Raw genomic sequence first — 21,649 nt, 5'->3', positions numbered from 1 at the left:
ACTTATATAGAGTCTCCTGAGCCATCTGAATCATACTTAATGGTAAGGTAAAAGATGAAAAATTACCCTTCAGAAAGAATGAATATCCTGACTTTAATTCCTACTGGGGTATAGAATACAAGGGCACTGGATGCTTGATCAGGGTATAAGAGGGTCAGTAATAACAGCTTATAGTCTCTCTGCTCATTACTCTTTTGCTTTTGCATTAGAGTCCTGGTTGGCCTCTCACTGACTAGGTTGTCTTTGCTCTAAAGACCCTATTGATTGTTTTATTGGACACAACAGCTAGTATAGTGTACTGTACACGGTGTTGACCTAAGTAATTGCACATGGCTTGATAGATATTAGCACATACACAGTACAGATCTTCTTGAAACTCTTTCTTTCCTTTCAGCTACGATGCTGTCTGCTTTGATTTTCTTCCTACCTCTGACTGCTTTTTCTCAGTCTTACTAACAGGATTTACTTTTTCTGCCCATTCCTCCTATGTTGGTGTTCCTCAGGGCCCTGCTTTAAGCCATCTTCTCTTTTGGTAAATCCTTCCTGGGTGTTCTCATCCATATCCATGTTTGCAGTTACACTTTCTTTGCTACTAATGACTAATTTTCTGTGTTTGATTCCTTCCTCACCATTGAGCTTCTTCCCCGAGTTTCGGCTCTTGATTAGATCATCTTTACTTGGATGCCTTCATGATGTCCTTATATTAGCATATCCAAAGAAAGACCCATCATTTCTTTGTCCAAGACACTGCCCCTCCTGTGCCTTTTCCTGTCCTGATGGCTGTTTCCAGCATCTACCAAATTATCCAAGCCTTGTTCTTGGCCATCATCTTTCATGCCTTTATCTCATTCACCACCTACACACATGCTCACTCAGCCCCATCATTTCTGGTTCCCTTATTCCTCCTGGAGGACATGCATCTTTACTCCCACTGCCTGAACAGTCTTAAGACTTTTCATCATTTGTTCCATGGCCTTCTCTTGGAACTTCTTGACAGAAGTCCCTGTTTCTTGTCCTGTCTTTATCCAGGGCATTCTTTACACTACATGCAGAATGATATATCTAAGACATCAGTTTGGAATTATAATCAGCATCTCAACCTTAATTGGTTCAAAACTAAACCTCGTACTCCCGTAGTGTTTTCCGTTGTAATAAATAGCAATTTCGTAATTTCAATTGCCAAGGCCAGAAGTCTTTGGTGTCATCCTTGCCTGCTTGCTTTCTCTCATACCACACATCCAATCCATCATCAAGTCCTGTTGGCTCAACCTTCAGAATATAATCAGAACCCAACCATTTCTCACCACCTCTATAGCTGTCAACCTAGTCAAGCTACTATTTGGATTATCTCAGTAACTACATACTCAAGTCCCTGGTGAGTCTTCTAAAACTATGCTCTCCAGTACAGTAGCTGCTAGCCAGCAGTGACTATTGAGCTTTAGAACTATGGGTGATCTGAATTGAGATGTGTTATACAAATATATACTGGATACGAAAAAATTAGTATACAAAGAGAATGAGAAATATCTCAATAATATTTCGTGTTGATTATATATTGAAACAATAACATTTCGGATAGGTTGGATTAAATAAAATGTGTTATTAGAATTAATTTCATGTTTCTTTTTACTACTTTAATGTGATTATTAGAATAATTAAAATCACAGATGTGGCCCAATGTTCATATTGCTGTTGGACAGCTCTAAAGTCTTTTTTAAATGCAGCAGTCAGAGCTATCCTTTTGAAATGTCAGATCTTTTCATTTGTCAGGCCAAAATCCCAGAGGCTTTCCAGCTCGCGTGGGGGAAAAGCCAGTCTTTACAGTGGGCTCCGAGGCCCAGTATGATCCTGGCCCCTCAGCCCCTGTTTCTCCTGCTTCTAAGGTCTCTCCATCTCTTAGGGCCTCCTCGCAAGCCCCACCTGAGGGCCTCTGCATTTACATCCCTCCGCCAAGCACGCTTTCCCAACCATGGCTGCGTGGCTCCTTCTTCACTCATTCAGGTGTCAGCTCCGGTGTCCTGATCAACAGTGAGCATTAGAGAGGCTCGTCCTGTACACATCATCTACGTCAGCAGTCCACTTCCCCGCACACACTCAGCACGAACCTTTTCGTCTTGTTTTGGCTTCGCTTTGAATCGCTCCCCATTACCTGTAGGATGAAGTCCAAATTGCTGAGTATATCTAGGTGTCCTGTTATGACTTAGCCACTTTCTGACTCTCCAGCACATTTCTCACGCTTCCTCTAAGCAACCCACGTGCCACGCATTCCGAATCACTTGCAAGAAACCCCAAATTAGAAAACAAAAGGGATAAAGCATCTTTTAGAGGTGCAAAGGATTATTATTAAATGTAGATATATTCTCATACAGAATTAACATTCCTCAAACTTCAAACATTGGATGGTTTGCAAGTAGCAATAACATTTTAATACTTTGAATTCCACTGATATCCATCCCGTAAAATGTACGTTAATATAATCAACCCCAAAGGCAAATGATATACTCACCAATAGAGACTTAAATCTTTGTGAAAGGATCTCTCCACAAATAAGTTTTCCTTTAACCATACTTATTTTCTTCCACAACAGCACAGAGTTTTTCTCCTTCTAATTAAAAAAGAAGCATAGCTTATCAATAGCTTATTTGGATACTTCACTATAAGAGAGTTAGGGGAGTTTTTAGAATGAATGTTTCTATTGTGGGTAATCAGAAAAGCAAGAATTTATAGCTCCGCGATAAATACATAAATAAAACTTTCAGAAACGTTTATTATTCCAGCTCATTAAAATGCCATGTCTTTTGGACAGTATTTCTTAAACGCCATAAAATTAATAGTGTATTTTAAAAGTTTTATTGGCACATATTTAATTTAGCCCTAGTGTTTAATTGTGCTGTCTCAGACAGGCTGGAAGGCTGGCAGTTAATATTATTTTTCAGTTTTAAAAGAAAAACATTTTCCTCCCGGGCTAGCTTCCATATTCTTGAATGTGTTCATTTCACACTGCCTTGCATTTTCATGTGCTGAAATCTTGAGACTCTGTCAGAGCTAATCTGGATCTGGTATTTCTTTGTGTTTTAAAATTATGCTGAAATTTCAATTAATAACTAATCATTCCCCTGGCCTGGCAGAACACACCAAACTAAAATCCTATATGTCAGCTACCGGAGTTAAACTTTAAATCTTTCACTTACACGAAGCCAGGACAGGGCAATAAACATTTATTGAGTACCTGCAATATAATAGGCATTGTGCATGGACTCCAAATTATAAAGCACCATGCATGTTCTCAAATGTAGAAAATCTAACCTTTTCCATTGTGCCTTCCATAGATGTACTTCATAGTAAACCAATTCCTTTTTCTCTTCAGGGCACTTGCCTTCCACCTTCTAGTCCTAACTGTTGGGGACACAGCACCAAATGGCATCCCTTGACTCAGTTCATATACTGCGTGCCAGCGGATAGTGTCCTAGAAGTGTCCAATTAAAAGGTGGGAAGGCGAGGACATTTAGCCACTCATGTCTTGGGGCTGTGGTAAGACCCTGAGGTGGGACACGTGCATGGCGATGTCACTGTACGTCACAGCCGTGCTGAGCTCAGGTGGGTGGGAGAGATGCACAGGGACCAGACCATCTGCTGTATGGGGAATATGTTCAGAATATAAGGGCAGAGCCCTTTTCTTTACTGCCACCGTATTGCCTGCACCCAAAAAAAGCCAGGTATACAGGTTCATATGAGTGGCTTAATAAGTATCTACTGAATGAAGGTGAAATAATTGTGAGTAAACAGTGAATCCATGAATGAACAAAGTCTTGCCTGAAATTTTCCAAGTGCATTGAATATTTTAGTACGGTTATCAGTATCTTCTTAGATGAGGAAACTCAGGATCTTAAATCTGTGGCTGTCATGATGGCAGCATCCAGGATGTCTCACATCTGTTCAGTGTCTCTCTTTTCTGGATTTGTTGACCATTATCCGGCTTTGAGTTGCTAGTATAATATTTACTTTTAGACTCAGTATTCTCCTTTGCTCCCAAATGGTGGTTTAGCTGACATATTCATGAAGGCATGATTTGAGTTAAATTTTAAAAGAGGGACAGTATTTCAGTGGGTGAAAATGGGGTGTAGAGAAGACTGCAAACGAACGAAAACATGGGGCTAAGACGTGTCTGAGTGTGTTTTCAGATAGCAGTGACTTATTAGAGCTTAGGACACACGGGGGTGTCTATGAGAGTAAGAAGAAATCTTTGAAAATGTAACTGGAGCTACAGTTTGCCAAACCGACTCAATAGCAGGCTAAAACATCTTCACGCCTTCATGAACGGTCCAGTTACTGATTGTTTGTGATGTTCCGCCTCTACAACAAAGCTCCCACTCTGTATTGTATGCTTTATATAAAACCATTATGCCCCAGTCCTGTTACTTGCCCAAGACCCTAACCCATTTCACCTCTGGCATCAAGTTCTTCCTAACCACTCACGTCCACCTAGATACCCTCCCCTAGCTTTTTTTTTTTTTTTTTTTCCCCCTTCTTAATTCCCACTCACCTCATGCTTGGCACTGTTTAACTTTTTATGTGTTCTGTCTTCACTCCTCAACTACATAAGAAGCCAGCCAAGGACAACACTAATTATTTGTATCCCCTGTGTCAGCAAGCAGAATACATGCACAGGGCAGATGTAATAAATAGTTGGAAAGTTAAAAGCATCCAGTTCGATGATGCTTATCCAAATCTCTTCTATACGTACATGAATTTGAAAAATAATAAATTTGAGGAAAAAGGTTAGTAGCATATAGTTGCTCAGATTTTAAACTTTGTATACCTGTTTTCTGTGTGCACCCAAAGAGATGAGAAGAATAGAGGGAAGGGTATGTATGACAGTGTGGGTGTATTTGTTTTAATGTTTCAGAACTTTGTCGTCTGAACCTCAGACAGTGGAAGAATCCAAGTGATCAGACTAGATTTCTTTAGCTTCCACAAATTTTAGAGAATTTAATTAAAAAAATAATCTAAAGGTGTACACATATGTAGATTTTTAATTTGGTATCACTTAAGGCATATAAAAATGACAAAGATATAAATTTTTTGATTAAATCACATACATTTGTTATACTCACCACTGATAATGGAAATGCCTAATACAGATTTCCTTTAAATTGATGTATTTAGTCATTATAATAGTCACTGTAGGCAGTGCAGTTTTCCTACTAGGAAATTCATCTTTCGTTAGATTCCTTTCCTCCCTGCCTTCTACCCTGCTCTTTCTCTCTCTCGCTCTCTCTCTCTCTCTCTCTCTCACACACACACTCACACCCTCAGTTTTTGCTTCTTTCCTGCATACTTTTGCTTTGCATTATTCTTGATGGAATCTTGTTTTTGTCGGCTTATTTCCTAGATGGGAAGTGATGGAATTTTACGCCTCAGTACTTCAGCTCTAAATAATGAATTCTTTGCATATGCAGCACAAGGCTGGAAACAGCGACTGGCAGAAGGTAAATTTCTATTTTCCATTATTATTTGACATATTTGAGTCAACAGACTGTACTGAGATTTGCACCTTTCTCTGTTTCCCAAGTCGTTTTCCCCCCTGAAGTATACTTGAGTAAAAACTCACATCCTATTTCAAATGACTTCATTAATTCTTTTGTTATACTGTGCATTTTTGATGTTCAGTATTTTTGAAGAAAGCATGACGTTTTCTGGAACATAATAAAAATTTTTGATATAGCAAGATTTTCTTTGGGATCATCATTTTAATTATGTGTTTGATGCATTGTGTATTCTCTGATGTCCGAGAGCCTGGAAGAATCTTCTTTTAATACAGTCTTCCCCTGAAGCCACCACTTCATCTTATCATTCCTTTAGTCACCAAGCTTCATGAAAGACTAAACAATACCCAGTGTTACCACATTTTCACTCCCTTACCCACTCACATTTTTATGGTTGGATGTGCCCCGCCATACACAATGGGAACAATCCCTTCTAGAGAATACGAATGGCTTTCTCATTGCAAAGTTCACTTTCCTCTTCTCAGTCCTTGGCATTTCCTGTTCCTTCTCCTATGTCTCACTTGTTTTCTACCCCATCTAATTTGAAACCATCTGCCTTCGACATTCATAATATATTTTAAATTGTGTCCTCTTGCTACCTTTCTGACAGCCTTTTCTCAGCTTCCTTCAGGAGCTCCTGTTCTTCCACCTGATGGTAAATGGTGTTGTCTCCACCATTCTCTTCCCTGCTATTTGCTTTTGTAACTGTTCACGTGCTCTAAGAACCTCATTCAGAACCATGGTTTCAGCTATGTAGCCCACATGCTGAAAATGTCCAAATCTGGCTGGAACTCCTCTTTCCCAAACCTTTGCTGCTCCATTCCACAAACCTGCTGGATCTTTCCAGTATCAGGCACCTTAAAACCAAAATGCCAGTATTAAACTCTCTTCCCTTGTAATGTCTACTATTTCTTCTGCCTTCTGTCTACTAAGGTCACCCCTTTTTCTCACAGCTCCTCACTTTGAAACCTTTATGATGTCTTTGTTCCTCTTCCTTCTCCCCAGGTCCATCTGGTTATGAACTGTTACTTGTGTCTTTGAATCTTCTTCAACATTCTCAAGATGCTGGCCTGACTGTAATCTCCATCTCTCATCTACGCTACTCAGTAGCCTCCCAGCCAGTTTCTAAGTTGCTTATTTGGCCATATTCCTCCCTCACTGAACACCGCCAGGACCTCCCTCTGTCTCTTACAGGAAAAATTCAGGGCTCTCTTTAAAACATGTGCTGGGTAATTGGCCACCGCCTACCTTTCCTATTTCATTTCATCCTGTGTTCTACTCATAATTGGCCACTCAAAAGCACATAAATATACGTATTCGTATCTCTGTGCCTTGTGAACTAATTACTTTATGAAAGCTTGGTCATCTTTCAAAAGCTAATTCAAGAATCAGGTTCTATGTATGGTCTTCCCTAATCAATTTAGGGAGAATTAAGTACTTTCCCTCCATTTATTCTTATGACCTATACAGGGCTTCCACATTGTGTTATTATACTCAACTGTGTGCTTTTTCTTTCACCAGACTGGTTTCATCAAGGACAGTGAATATACACTTTCATTCGCAACCCCTAGCACTCAGTACATTTGCTAAATGCTTTAGAGTCTGTGTGTGACTAAATGACTGAGTGATGTTCTTAAAAAAAGAAGCTGTAGAAATATTATCAGTTCTCAACTTTTTTTACCTTTTGGCATCCATAAAAGTTTATTCAAATTAGTTACATGTTTTCTTTATTAACTGGCAAAACATATGACAACTTTTACTCAATATCTAAGCATTTTCTTTCTAGGAGAGTTTACTCCAGAAATGCAATTGCGGATAAGGCAAGAAATTGAAAAGGAAAAGAAAACAGAACCCTGGAAAGAAAAATTCTTCGAAAGGTTTTATGGAGAAAAGTAAGTACTAGAGCATTTTCTTCTTATTTCTCTTAGAAGGAAATGAAAATGTAATTCTCTGTTTCACTTAGCACAATCATATGCTATAAAACTTTATAAACCTGTGATAAAAGGCAATAGTCTCTCAGTGTAAGAAATTGCAGGTAAAATTATAGTGGCATATCAGCACTTAAATTTTTAAAAATGCATTTTCAAGGGTTTATAACTTGTCCATGAAAATTCATTTTGGACTGAAAATAGCACATGAAATTCTATAGAAGTCAATTTTGGCATTCCTAACTGGATTTTAGTAAAAATCTCCTGTTTGTTTTTTTTTTAAATCTAAGCATTTTCATTAATAAATGCGTTAGAGATAAGTAGTCTTGGACACATATTTAATTCTCACGTTTTTTTCCAAAAATTTTGACTCTCCATATACATTTGTTTAGTCCTTATTTGGGGGAGAGCCTAAGGTATTACCCTTTCCTCTATCCATTTTCCTCTTTATGTAAAACCACTTTTTAAAAAACGTATTTTATTCAAGTAGTTGATTTGCCATGTGTTAATTTCTGCTGTACAGCAAAGTGATTCAGTTATACATGTATATACATTATTTTTCATATTCTTTTCCATTATGGTTTATCATAGGATATTGAATATAGTTCCCTGTGCTGTACAGTAGGACCTTGTTTATCCATTCTACATATATATAATAGTTTGCATCTGCTAATCCCAAACTCCCTGTCCATCCTGCCCCCAGCCCCACTTGACAACCAAAAGTCTGTTCTCTGTGTCTATGAATCTGTTTCATAGATAAGTTCATTCGTGTCATATTTTAGATTCCACATATAAGTGATATCATACAGTATTTGTCTTTCTCTGTGTGACTTAACTTCACTTAGTATGATGATCTCTAGGTACATCCGTGTTACTGTAAATGACATTATTTCATTCTTTTTTTATGGCTAGGTAATATTCCATTGTGTATATATACACGCCACATCTTCTTTATCCATTCATCTTTTGATGGACATTAAGGTTGTTTCCATGTCTTGGCTATTATGAATAGTGCTGCTATGAACATATGGGTGCATGTATCTTTTTGAATTATAGTTTTGTCTGGATATATGCCCATGAGTGGGATTGCTGGATCATACAGCAACTCTATTTTTAGCTTTTAGCTTGAGGAACCTCCATACTGTTCTCCATAGTGACTGCACCAATTTACGTGCCCACCAATAGTGTAGGAGGCTATAAGCGCTTTTTAATCTATTATTTTTATTTGTGTATGTGTGTGTTTTAAAAATAATACCAGTCACACCTAAGTATGGTAGTGACTGAGCTAATTTGAAAGTAGTTTCTCCTTTGCCTCATGGTTAACAGGAACATATTCTCCTTGGGCAGAATTTGAATCTCACAGACAATCAGATCCCTAAGAAAGAAAGAGGGATTTAAGAGCTGACAATTGACAGCAACTTTAGATCATCATGGGTAGAGGAATTTGTGCTTTAATTCCCACATACACAATTAATGCTTGAAAGTCGTTGTTTTGTGTAAAAGACACTGAGGCGGTTGCAGGCAACACAACCTGTACCATTTGATCTAATTTCACAAAACTCCCCCTGTAAATGGGGAAAGCCGTCAGGGGGAGTCTCACCTGAGCGCTCGTCGTAAAAAGACGTCACGTGATGAACAGCCTGCTTGCTCGGAGCAGCCTCGCCTCTGGTGAGTTGTGCTAAGTAGCCCTCCTCCTGAGTTTGAGTAGGAAGCCTCCTTTTCAGTTGCTGCCCTAGGACTTTGGTTGCATATACATATTTAAGCAAAGCTAAAAGGAGATAATTAATGTCCTTTCTCAAAAATTAAAATTGTGGCAGGCTAGTTACAGGCTAGTTACAGGCTAGTTACAGGCTAGTTACAGGCTAGTTACCAGCAGTATTACTCAAGCCTGGCGGCATCACAATCTTCATTGGAGCTTTTACAAATAGGTACGGATTTCCGACACCCACCCCAGATGTGCTGATGGGTGATCTCCAGGAGTTGAGCCCAGGAATCTGTATTTTTATTTTTTATTTTTATTATTTTTTTAAATTTTATTTATTTATTTATTTATGGCTATGTTGGGTCTTCGTTTCTGTGCGAGGGCTTTCTCTAGTTGCGGCGAGCGGGGGCCACTCTTCATCGCGGTGCGCGGGCCTCTCACTATCGCGGCCTCTCTTGTTGCGGAGCACAGGCTCCAGACGCGCGGGCTCAGTAGTTGTGGCTCACGGGCCTAGTTGCTCCGCGGCATGTGGGATCTTCCCAGACCAGGGCTCGAACCCGTGTCCCCTGCATTGGCAGGCAGATTCTCAACCGCTGCGCCACCAGGGAAGCCAGGAATCTGTATTTTTAGATGCTTCCCCATTGTGCTGATGTCCAGCAGGATTAAGAACCCTGCCTTCCTTACCTTTTCTGACAAAGGGAACGTTGGGAGCACTCTTGTCGGTAATGGCAGAAGCATAACCAAGTTAGTTACCTCCGAAAAACTGGTCCTTAATTTTTGTTGAGTGTTGGGCCTGTGCTTTTATCAATTCAGTATTCATGCACCATCGCCTCCGTGCCACACACTATCCTAGATGCCAAACAGCCAGCACTGTAAAGACCATACAGAGAGTTTTTCCTCAGTCAGCAAATAATCATTGAACATACGCTGGCTCTGATAGGTTTCTAAGAGCTTTGCAAATATTGTTTCACTTAACCCTCCCAACAGTCCTATAAGGTGGATACCATTATTATTCTTATTTTAAAAAGGGTTTAGGAAACTGAGAGGCAGTGAAACTAAGTAATTTCCCCAGTTTTACATGGTGTGGTTAAGTAATTTGCTCACCTGCAAATCATTCTCAGAAAAATTCACACACCTACAATTTTTTACATGAAATTTGGGGGCTCCATAGACTCTCATGGATATCAGGTTAAAGACTCCTGTCCTGGAAGGTGACAGCTACAATACTGTGCGTAAACATGACTCCCCATCAGCACCACTGAGTTCTGAATACAAACAGTTCTTTTACTTGATTGACCCTTTTCTTGCTGTAGTTTATCCATAGAGTTTCTGTTCCCTTACATCCCTGGACTTCTTGCTTGTCTTTTCCTATCTTTGATTACATATTGGATGACTGATGTATTTTGGACATTTCATTGACTGCCCTTCTAATTTTGTTACTTCTAGATTACCTACATTCCCTCAATATGTGAGGGATATTTTCCTAGCATCAGATAATTTTCAGTTGACTGACACCATGTGCCTTCTCATTGTTCTAAGTTTTCCCAAGAATGTTACCACTGAAATTCAGCTTTAGTTAAGATCTGTCTGATTTAGTTTTCTGCTCTTTGAGATCTTTATTTTGGTTCTTATTGGCTTATTCTGTCTATAATACAGTACTGTCCTATATTCGTTTTAATTGCTTGTAGGGATCCCATGTATATGCTAACTCAAAATTATAGGAGTTGGTCTGTTGATTTGCGGTCTAGATTTCAGGCGGGCAGAGTTTCCCTTTATGTGGTTATGTGGTGTGCTGTGAACGTCTTCCTTCTATGCCTTATGCCACCTTAAATCTATTTTCCCATGAAAATAATAAAATATTTACATGCATGTTTTATACAGTGCTGTTTTCCATATGATATATATATATATTATATACATATATGATATTTAGTAATATTAAATATATTTAATAATATTCTTATTAATCAACTAGCTGAAATTTGGCTGCCAGTGGGTAGATTCTGTGTGTTCTCCATCTAACCTAGTATCAGTGGTATCTCTGCTTGATCTGGCCCCAAGAGACCTTATTTCTAGCTGATTATTCTGCTCTAAATTCATCTGTAGTGTAGTTATATTATTCTGTTCCTCTCACTATAATATAAATTGTGGTTTAATTTGAACCCATCTTAGGGAAAGTTGAAAGAAAAGAGACTAATTATGAAGGAAGTGTCCTCTATCTTCCTTTCTCAGCCTTCTGAATTTTAGTGAAGAAGGCAATGATCAAATACCCAAAAAGTGTATTCAATTTTATTTCCCTTTCATTTTGGGGATTTAATTTAACTAAAAGTTTGAAGAAGATTTTACTGAGGTATTTTCCTGTTATAGCTGTATTTCCTCACTCAAATATGTTTCTTCCTCTGGGAATGTTCTCTCTTCTGCTCATCTTTGTAATTGCCTGTACTCTAATTTAACTTCATTTAGAACAGCATATTTCCCTACCATCTGATGCTGACATTGTAACTTAGTATGACAGGAATTAATGATTTACAATATTGTTGATTGCAATTCTGATAAACTTTACCTTATGCCCTGAACATTAGGCTGGGCTATTTCTTGATATTCTACACTAACTTTTTATGGAATATCTTTACAGTAAGAGATCTACATGAAAGAATTTTAAAAAGTCTTGCCTCACATGAATGTAATCTAGTAGAATCAACTTTGATGACCCCAAATATATTTATTATTCTTTAGTGAAATTTCCATCTTGTCTTAGGTTAGACACTTAGATGTTGTACTAAAATATGATGATGGACACCTTTTACATTGGGTTAAGAGAACTTAATCTTTGGAAGTCATTTCCATTTCAAGATTTTACAACATACCCATCTTCCATTGATCTTAATTATTTGGTTATGTTGCATCCTTTAAGGACTATGTAATTTTCTATTATAAGGATATATTTCTACTTTCTGACTTTAAAAGATTTAGGTCTTATACATTCTTTTGCTTTTCAGCCCATATTTTTAAAAATCTTTTGAGTATGCAATCTCCCTTGCTTACAGAATAAAAATCAATACTTTTTAAACAGAAGTAGAGTTTATTTTAGTTATGATTATAAAAGCAGTAGAAAAACTAAGCCATCATAAACTAGTTTACATAAGCTAAACATGTTACTTAGTGATTATAAAATTAATTTTATGCATTTACCTCTATGAATACTATATTTGGTGAGAGATCCAAGTTGTACCTTTCATGTTTTGTGGTTGAGCAATAATTTAATATTTCTAATTTCTGTTCAGGTTGGGCATGTCAAGAGAGGACTCTATAAAGCTCACATCTGGACCAAACAATGATGGAGCTGAAAGTAGTTCTTCATGTGGGACCTCTGGCCTTCCTGGTCTATCTGCACAGACTCCCTTGAAAGAACAACAGCCAAAAAGCATGAAAAGTCCAACTTCTCCAGAGCCTGATTTCTGTGCTACACTTTGTCCCATGGTAGACGTAGGTAAAGATGTAATGACAGAGTCAGAATCAGAGGACATCTTGATCCCCGAAGAATCTGTGATTCAGGAGGAAATTGAGGAAGAGGTAGAGACTAGCATCTGTGAGTGCCAGGATGAGAATCACAAGACAATACCTGAATTTTCTGAGGAGTCAGAAAGTCCAGCCAACTCTCATGAGGAGCCCCAGATAGCACCTCATGAAGATAACTTGGAATCCTGTGTTATAATGAATGATGTTTTAGAAACTTTGCCTCATGTTGAAGTTAAAGTGGAAGAGAAATCAGAATCTCCCCAGGAAGAGATGTCAGTTGTCATTGATCAGCTGGAAGTCTGTGACTCTCTTGTTCCTTCCACTTCATCTGTGATTCATGTCAATGACACAGAACATAAGGAGCCAGAAACTGCACTAGAGACCAACACTCCAAAAATTAAAACAGGGTCATCGTCTTTAGAAGGCCAATTTCCAAGTGAAGGAATTGCTGTAGATATGGAGCTGCAGAGTGATCCTGATGAACAGCTTTCTGAAAATGCTTGCATCTCTGAAACGTCCTTCTCTTCCGAGAGCCCAGAGGGAGCCTGTACCAGCCTGACATCCCCAGGAGGGGAAACCCAATCCACTTCGGAAGAATCATGTACCCCAGCCTCCCTTGAGACAACGTTTTGTTCTGAGGTATCCAGCACTGAAAATGTGGACAAATATAATCAGCGAAATGCCACTGATGAAAATCTTCATGCATCTTTGATGTCAGAAATCTCTCCAATATCCACTTCACCTGAAATATCAGAAGCGTCTTTGATGTCCAATTTACCGTTAACATCTGAAGCATCCCCAGTATCAAATTTACCTTTAACATCAGAAACCTCGCCCATGTCTGATTTACCTTTGACATCAGAAACTTCTTCAGTGTCTTCCATGCTTCTCACATCTGAGACCACTTTTATATCCAGTTTGCCACTTCCTTCAGAAACATCTCCAATTTCCAGTTCTTCCATGAATGAAAGAATGGTGCATCAACAAAGAAAGTCAACTTCCATATCTGAAGAACCACTCTCCCCCCAGAAAGATGAAGGTTCTGCCCCTGCCAAGCCCCTGGGAGAGAGCCTTACCTCTCAGCAGAAGACTCTATCAAATACTCCCGAACCTATCAAAATGGGTTCTTCTTCCATTGCTCCTGAAGCATATTCATCAGAAGAATTGCACAATAAGACCCTGAATCAGCCGCCTTGTAAATCCCATGTTGAAACTGAGAAGCCGTATCCCGCTTCGATTCCAGAACTTCCTTCTACAGAAATGATAAAAGTTAAAACTCATAATGTCCTGCAAAGAACAGAAAAGAAAGCGATGTCTTCACCATTGGAATTACCTGTCTTTTCTGAAGAGACAGAGAGTAAGGGAAATGAGCTCCCATCAGCTAAATTACAGGACAAGCAATACATCTCATCGGTGGATAAGGCTTCATTTTCAGAAGGCTCTAGAAATAAAATGCATAAGCCAGGGAGCTCACAGAATCGGTTGGAGACCTCTCATACTTCCAAGTTGTCAGAGCCCTCCAAGTCCCCAGATGGGGTAAGAAATGAAAGTAGAGAGTCTGAGATATCGAAGAGGAAAACCGCAGAGCATCACAGCTTTGGGATCTGTAAGGAGAAGAGGGCTAGGATAGAAGATGACCAGTCAAGCCGGAACATGTCATCCAGCAGTCCATCTGAGAAAGACCAGCCTCCAAGAGAGGAACCAAGGGTTCCACCTCTCAAGGTACGGTATTTTTTTTTTTTAAAAAGGATATTCCATAGATAGGCTTTTTCTATTTAGATACTTAATTTTTCAAAAATAAATGTAGCAGTTTATAATCTAATACTCCCAGCACCAGTCTAATATTAAATGATCCTTTTTCAGACTGCGTTGAGCTCATACAATAAGTTTAGATAGATGTACATATTTAGACCTTGGCATTTAAGGAAAAAGAAGGGAGGAGGGAGAACAGGGCCTGGAGGAGCCCACAGGCCACTGAGATACAGGGTCTCTGGGGGACTCCACAGTGTAGGACAGAGACCTATATAAACTTGGAAAAAATTGAAAGATAATTCAGCATCCTATAAAAGTTGAGTAGGACTAGAGAAAGCAGTAGTCAAAAGTCAGAGGCTGGCACTCAAGAAAAGAAGGTACGTGTTATCTCTTCATTCATTTTCCAACAAATGTTGAACACCCCCCTCTGCCTAGCAGAGACGATCTAGCTTCTGAAAGAGCCTCATTAAATATTTCTTGAATAAATCAATGAAATCACTTCACAAACCCTGAGGAAAATGCTATAGATACATAGGTATACAAATCGTACTATTTTATTTCCAAAATAATAAAGAAGTATTTAACTTCACACAATAATAAAACCTGTAGACAAACATTCCTATTTATATATTTTATTTTGATCCCAGGTAGATTTTAACTCTCAGAAAACAACTCTTGTATATAAATTGACTCTGCCTAACTAAACTAAAAATTAAGGTTAACTCAAAGAATTACAAACATACTCAAGATTTGTTTTTCGTAATCTTTCTCTTTATTTTGCTCTGCTCTGACATCTACTTTTAATATGTGACTCATGATCTCCCTAAGGTTGACTTTTAAGGGTGTGATTGTAATTATTCTATTTAATAAAGCAGTCCCTATTAAATAAGATTCTAGAGATATAAAAGATGAATATTAAGCTCCCATTAAAACCCTGCTATGCATTTTAATTTCTGAAGCAATGAAAAGAAAAATATAAGCATGCTTTCCATAGGAAATATTTTTAAACATTTCAGTCTAATTTTTTTGTCAAAAGCTTATTTTCAAAGTGATATACCCTTTATGTAAAGATAGATGGATAGAGAGATACAATATATATATTTAATGTTCGTTAGGCTTAATGTTTTTAATTTTTTTAACTAAGGGAAATATTTAAAAGGTAAAACTGAATTTCTTTTCTAAATTCATCTATCTTTGGAACCTTTGGATTAGAAGAGAGCCATCAGAAATTTGAAAATGAGAAACGAGATAGCTCAGGAAGATAATCCATCTACCAAAGTACTAAAGCATAATTCCAAATTGATACGATCTTGTAGTATGTGTCAGGTATTTATAATGTCAATATATGTAAATGCACATATGTTAAGAAGAGAGGTGTGAGTTTTCTAGGAAAATTTTTTCTAGAGGAAAAAATATAAGGAAATATAGTACGTGTCAACAGCACAGAATGGGGAGCCCAAAGGCTCTGTCACTCCCTAGTTATATGAACCCAGGGCAGCCCATCTCCAGGGGCTCGGTTTTTTCAACTGTAAACGAAGGGCTTTAACTAGATCCCTGCCAGCTCTACAAATCTGTGACTCTGGGAATATTCTTAGTGACTAAAGCATCATAGGCATCGCTTTGGGATGTTTGTTGTTAGGTCTTCTGACTCATGAATTTGGTGATGACTGAGTCTCTTAATTAGATGAGTGGGTGAACAGTGTGGGTTGGGACGTTTACTAAATTCAGCAAATTGTAGATTTCCAATATCAAATAAGCTGCCCAACCCATACTCTCTTTTGGAGGCAGAAAACTAGAGTTGCCCTTGCTTTCAAGAAAACGTAATAATAATAATAAAATCCCTTTGGAAAGCAAAGCACTTTCACAAGTATAGTCTCATTCCATCTTTATAACACCTCTGTGAAAGAAATAGACCAGAAATAACTAGTCTTACTGTTTACAGTTTACAAAGTCATATTGTGTGCTTATTTTATATATATATATATATATATATATGGCGGCATGCTAGGTGGCACGGGACCACATAAAACCTACAGAATCTCTGACTTGGGGAGATTATTGGAGAAACTGAAGTACACAGTGATTTGCCTAGGTTCACAGCATTCCTTTGTGTCAAGCCAGGCTGAGAATTCTAGTCTTCTGACCTTTGGTTAGGGCTTTTTCCTTTTTCCTTTGTGTCAAATTAAGACAGATAAATTAAGGCAGATAAATTCAAATAGAGTTTTGAATATCTCTATTCTTCCTGGCTGGCCTGAGTATCTTCATGCCAGCCAGGAAGATAAGTTGAAAGCTAACTATTTCTAACTCTTTTTAGCTCACCTCATTTTAAGAAGCCTGGGTTTTGTTTCCATTTATATGAGGCTTTAAAAGACGTTTCATTTCCAAGCCAAATGAAGTCACCGGTTAATATTTTATAGATTAAAAACAGAGGTTAAAAATTTTTAATTTTCACATTCGTGCTGCATTTATTGCTGCCTTATACCCCACAGGCCCATTCAGGGTATTAGGTGCCGTTCTTGCCCCCTTAGGAGAGGATGCGGCTACTCCCCGCCCTCGCGTGCCTGCGTCCCCACGTCCCTCTGTGATCACGTACACACGCGCCTTGTCTGTGATCGTGTACACGCACTTTATCTTTCCATTTTCCCCCTTCCTGTAGATCCAGCTTTCCAAAATCGGGCCACCCTTTATTATCAAGAGCCAACCAGTCTCCAAACCAGAGGCTCGCGCGTCATCTGGCACCTCGGTCAGTGGCGGGAGGAACACAGGAGCCAGGACCCTGGCGGACATCAAGGCCCGAGCCCAGCAAGCAAGGGCCCAGCGAGAGGCGGCAGCAGCCGCAGCCGTGGCGGCGGCCGCGAGCATCGTTTCGGGAGCTATGGGGAGCCCAGGAGAGGGCGGAAAGGCCAGAACTCTGGCGCATATCAAAGAGCAGACGAAGGTGAAGCTCTTCGCAAAGCATCAAGCCCGAGCCCACCTCTTCCAGAACGCTAAAGAGCCCCGGTTGCCTCCGCTCGGCTCAAAGGAAGGGCCTCCAAGCTTAGAAGTGTCTTCTGCCCCTGAAACAAAAATCGAAGGCTCGCCCGGTGTCATCATTGTCAATCCAAACTGCCGATCTCCCAGCAACAAGGCCGCGCACCTCCGGGAGCCCACCACTGTACTACAGCAGTCTCTCAACCCGACCAAACTTCCAGAACTTGCCACGGACTTATCTGCGCACAGTTCTGACGAAAACACACCTGTGTCACACTTGTCTGAGAAAATTGTTTCATCTACCTCTTCGGAAAATAGCAGTGTGCCCATGCTTTTTAATAAAAGTCCCGTCCCCGTGTCTGTCTGCAGCACTGCTATGTCGGGAGCAATTAAAGAACATCCCTTTGTGAGTTCTGTTGATAAATCCTCTGTCCTAATGTCTGTTGACAGTGCAAACACTACAGTTTCTGCTTGTAACATAAGCATGTTGAAAACCATCCAGGGAACGGACACTTCATGCATAGCCATTATACCAAAATGTATCGAGAGCACCCCTCCTCCGGCCGCCGCGGAGGGCTCCAGCGCAGCGAGCCCCCGGGATGACAGGCGGTTGCTGGCACCCAGCGGCGGCGCTGGCAGCCTGGTCTCCAGTCAGTACACCTCTGTGCCAACTCCCTCCATCGGAAGCAACGTGCCAAACCATCTCTCCACTAGCTCTGTCTTGATTCCCCCAACGGGAGTGAACAACAGATTTCCTTCTGAGAAGATAGCCATGCCTGGGAGCGAAGAACGGGCCACCATGTCCATGGGCACCACTGTGAGGGCCGCCGTCGGCTGCAGGGACCCCGTCGCAGTCACTGACGCCCTGGTGGCACGCCCACCTGTCGCAGCGTTTACTGGAAGCATGCTGACTGTCAACTCTTACGACAGTCCTCCCACGTTAAGTGCTGAAAGCTTGGACAAAACTTCAGGGACTCGGAACAGGGCAGACACTTCTGGGAAACCTCAGCCACCCCCGGGGGGGTTCCCACCAGCAGCCATAAACCGCTCGATTCCGTGTAAAGTCATCGTCGACCACAGCACCACGCTGACCTCCACGTTATCTCTGACTGTCTCTCTTGAGAGCACGGAAGCCGGCCTGGACCTCCAGAGCAGGTCCGGGAGGACGGAAGCAGCCATCCAGCCCGTGGCGTGTCCGCAGGTGTCTGTCATCAGCAGGCCCGAGCCGGTTGCAAACGAAGGCGGAGATCACGGTCCCAGTTTCATTGCTGCTTCCGCGGCAAAACAAGACAGTCAAACGATGCAGGCCACCTGCCCGGGTCTCCGTGAAGGACCCCTCGTGGTTCCAGATAAATTAAACGCGGGGACTCCTCTGAGTCACAGCTTTGCTGAGCAGGCGCGTGGCATAACCACGTTCAAAAGTGAAGCCGACACAACCTGTGGCCATCAGTATAACCCGGGCGGCCGGATCTGCTGGGGCGAGGACGGGGTGAGGAGCGCAGGACAGCCTCTGCTCTGCCACCCTGGCTCCAGTAAACAGAAGGAATATCTGGAGCAGGGCTGTCCGAAGGCCATCAAGACCGAGCACGCCAGCTCCTCGCATGTGGCGGAACTTCACCCCAGGAATCTCATCACAGGCGTCCCTCTCCCAGTGAAGTCCGAACCTCACGACGTGGACAAGGGCTTTAGGATGGACGCCGACGACTTCCCTGGCCCCGAGCCGCATCCTGCAGCTGCAGCGGCAGCCCCGAGTGCGCAGCAGACGCAGAGCGCGCAGGCCCCCACCTCTGGTCCCATGGAAGAGGCCATGTCTCTGTCTACAGACACCCTGAAAAGAGTTCCCAGCGCAGGGAGCTCCAGCTGCCGTCTGTCGTCGGTGGAGGCGAACAATCCCCTCGTCACACAGTTACTCCAGGGCAACTTGCCTTTGGAAAAGGTGTTGCCCCAGCCCAGACTGGGAGCCAAGCTCGAAATCAACAGGCTTCCTCTGCCTCTTCAAACTACCTCAGTGGGTAAAACAGCCCCCGAGAGGAACGTGGTTGAAATGCCCCCTAGCTCTCCCAATCCAGACGCGAAAGGCTACCTGGCAGGAGCTCTCGCACCACTACCAATGAGGAAGCGGGAGAACCACCCCAAGAAGAGAGTCGCCAGGACCGGGGGGGAACACACTCAAGTGAAATGTGAGCCAGGGAAGTTGTTGGCGGACGCAGATGTGAAAGGGGGGCCGTGTGTCATCAGCTCCGGCATGAATCAGCTGGGACTCAGCCAGCCGCTGAAGCAGGAGTGGCTGAACAAGCACCCTGGGCAGAGCAAGATGGCTCACAGCCCTGAGGTCAAACAGCAGAAGCGGCTGCTCCCCTCGTGTGGCTTCCAGCAGAGCCTGTTTCACGTCGACAAGAACGGCGGCTTCCACCCCGACGCGGGGACCTCCCACAGACAGCAGTTTTACCAAATGCCTCTGGCTGCCAGGGGCCCCATTCCTACCGCGGCTCTGTTACCAGCCTCTGCCAAAGCCCCCGTGGGCTGTAACACGTTTTCCTTCAATAGGCATCTTGAGCAAAAGGGACTGGGAGAGGTTGGCCTTTCCTCAGCACCTCACCAGCTAAGGTTAGCCAATATGGTGCCCCCCAACATGCCCATTAAAGAAGGTGATGACATGGGGGGGACCCCGCACGGGATGCCGCACAAAGCACTAGTGCATCCCCCGCCCCCTCCCCCCTTGGCTTTGCCCCCACCCCCCCCTCCACCACCGCCACTACCTCCACCTCTTCCTAATCCAGAAGTCCCCTCCGATCAAAAACAACCGCCAGTTACCATGGAGACCACTAAGAGACTTAGTTGGCCACAGTCCACGGGCATATGTAGCAATATAAAATCGGAACCTCTTTCTTTTGAGGAAGGTTTAAGCAGCAGCTGTGAACTGGGCATGAAACACGTTTCCTATGACCAGAATGAAATGAAGGAACAGTTGAAGGCGTTTGCGCTGAAAAATGCAGATTTCTCTTCCTATTTGCTTTCTGAGCCACAGAAGCCTTTTACCCAATTAGCTGCTCAGAAAATGCAGGTGCAGCAACAACAGCAGCTCTGTGGAAATTATCCAACAATACACTTCGGTAGCACGAGCTTCAAAAGGGCAGCATCTGCAATTGAAAAGTCCATTGGGATTTTGGGAAGTGGCTCCAATCCCACCACGGGTCTGCCTGGTCAGAACGCTCAGATGCCCGTTCAGAACTTTGCCGACAGCAGCAACGCGGAGGAGTTGGAACTGAAATGCTCTTGCCGGCTGAAAGCCATGATTGTGTGCAAAGGCTGCGGGGCCTTCTGCCACGACGACTGCATAGGGCCTTCTAAACTCTGTGTAGCTTGCCTGGTTGTGCGATAAGAGCTGAGTGAAAGATGCAGTATCCCTTTTCACCACGGAAAAGCCACACGGCGTCAGCAACAACAAATTGAACAGCTCAGTGGTTTATAGCGTGCTAATTTATTTTACTTTGGAACAGATGATCTTTTCTCTAGATGATTATTTTCTTGCATTTCTGGGAAAGGAGAGATCGCATTCCAGCCGAGGGGCTCAACAGCATGTCTTTTACATATTTAGTTGCCATTTGCAGCTTTGGAAAGTTTCTATTCGTGTGTATACAGGTCACTCCCAATTTGTTTCTTTCTTTTTTTAATCCAGGTGTAGATAGGAAAAGGACATTTTAAATTACTTAATGGTAACCAGAAATGGAGATGTGGAGAGAGATCGGTAACAGCAATTTAAGGTGGTGATGCATTCTTCTGTAGATTAACCATTACAGCGAGGGTTCCAACAGTTGACTCCTTTGGACCTACCTTTACCGTACTGATTACATCATATTTGGAAAAGGGAATCTGATTTAAGTGTATGATTCCTTGTATTTACTCATATCACAAAAGATATTAAAGGAGGTATGCCATTAATGAACTCCACTGTCCTTATTCTCTTTCCTCCCTTTTGACTCTTTTCAGAGACTGGCAGATTCTCTGGATCTGCCTTGGACATGGTACACATATTGTAGTGAAATGTCTTTTCCACCTGAAATTGCAGTGTGGGCCTCATGCCCAGCAATCTGGTTCAAGCCCTTTGACACCCGAGACTGTAAGATCAGTTGGACAACACAGAGCCATAGGTCCAGAGGATTTCAGAGCTTCATGTGTGGCTTCTAAGAGCAAGTATGAAAAAAAATGCCCTAAAATTCAAAGCAAACAAG

At 41.7% G+C, this 21,649-nt stretch overlaps 1 protein-coding gene across 1 annotated transcript in view; it reads left to right on the top strand.

The window, feature by feature from the left end:
- Window positions 1-21,263, top strand: part of ASXL3 (ASXL transcriptional regulator 3) — a 172,865-nt gene extending 151,602 nt beyond the window's left edge. The window contains exons 9-12 of the mRNA XM_057526058.1: window positions 5,393-5,489; window positions 7,333-7,438; window positions 12,461-14,417; window positions 17,104-21,263. Coding sequence (XP_057382041.1) covers window positions 5,393-5,489; window positions 7,333-7,438; window positions 12,461-14,417; window positions 17,104-20,799 — 5,856 coding nt within the window. The 3' untranslated portion in view covers window positions 20,800-21,263. The remainder of the gene's footprint in view (window positions 1-5,392; window positions 5,490-7,332; window positions 7,439-12,460; window positions 14,418-17,103) is intronic.
- The last annotated feature ends 386 nt before the right edge of the window (window positions 21,264-21,649 follow it).

Source organism: Balaenoptera acutorostrata, chromosome 13, assembly GCF_949987535.1.
Source record: "Balaenoptera acutorostrata chromosome 13, mBalAcu1.1, whole genome shotgun sequence".
NCBI lineage: Eukaryota > Metazoa > Chordata > Mammalia > Artiodactyla > Balaenopteridae > Balaenoptera > Balaenoptera acutorostrata.
Note: the sequence above shows the minus strand (reverse complement) of the source record. Positions and strands in the feature narration are given on the sequence as shown.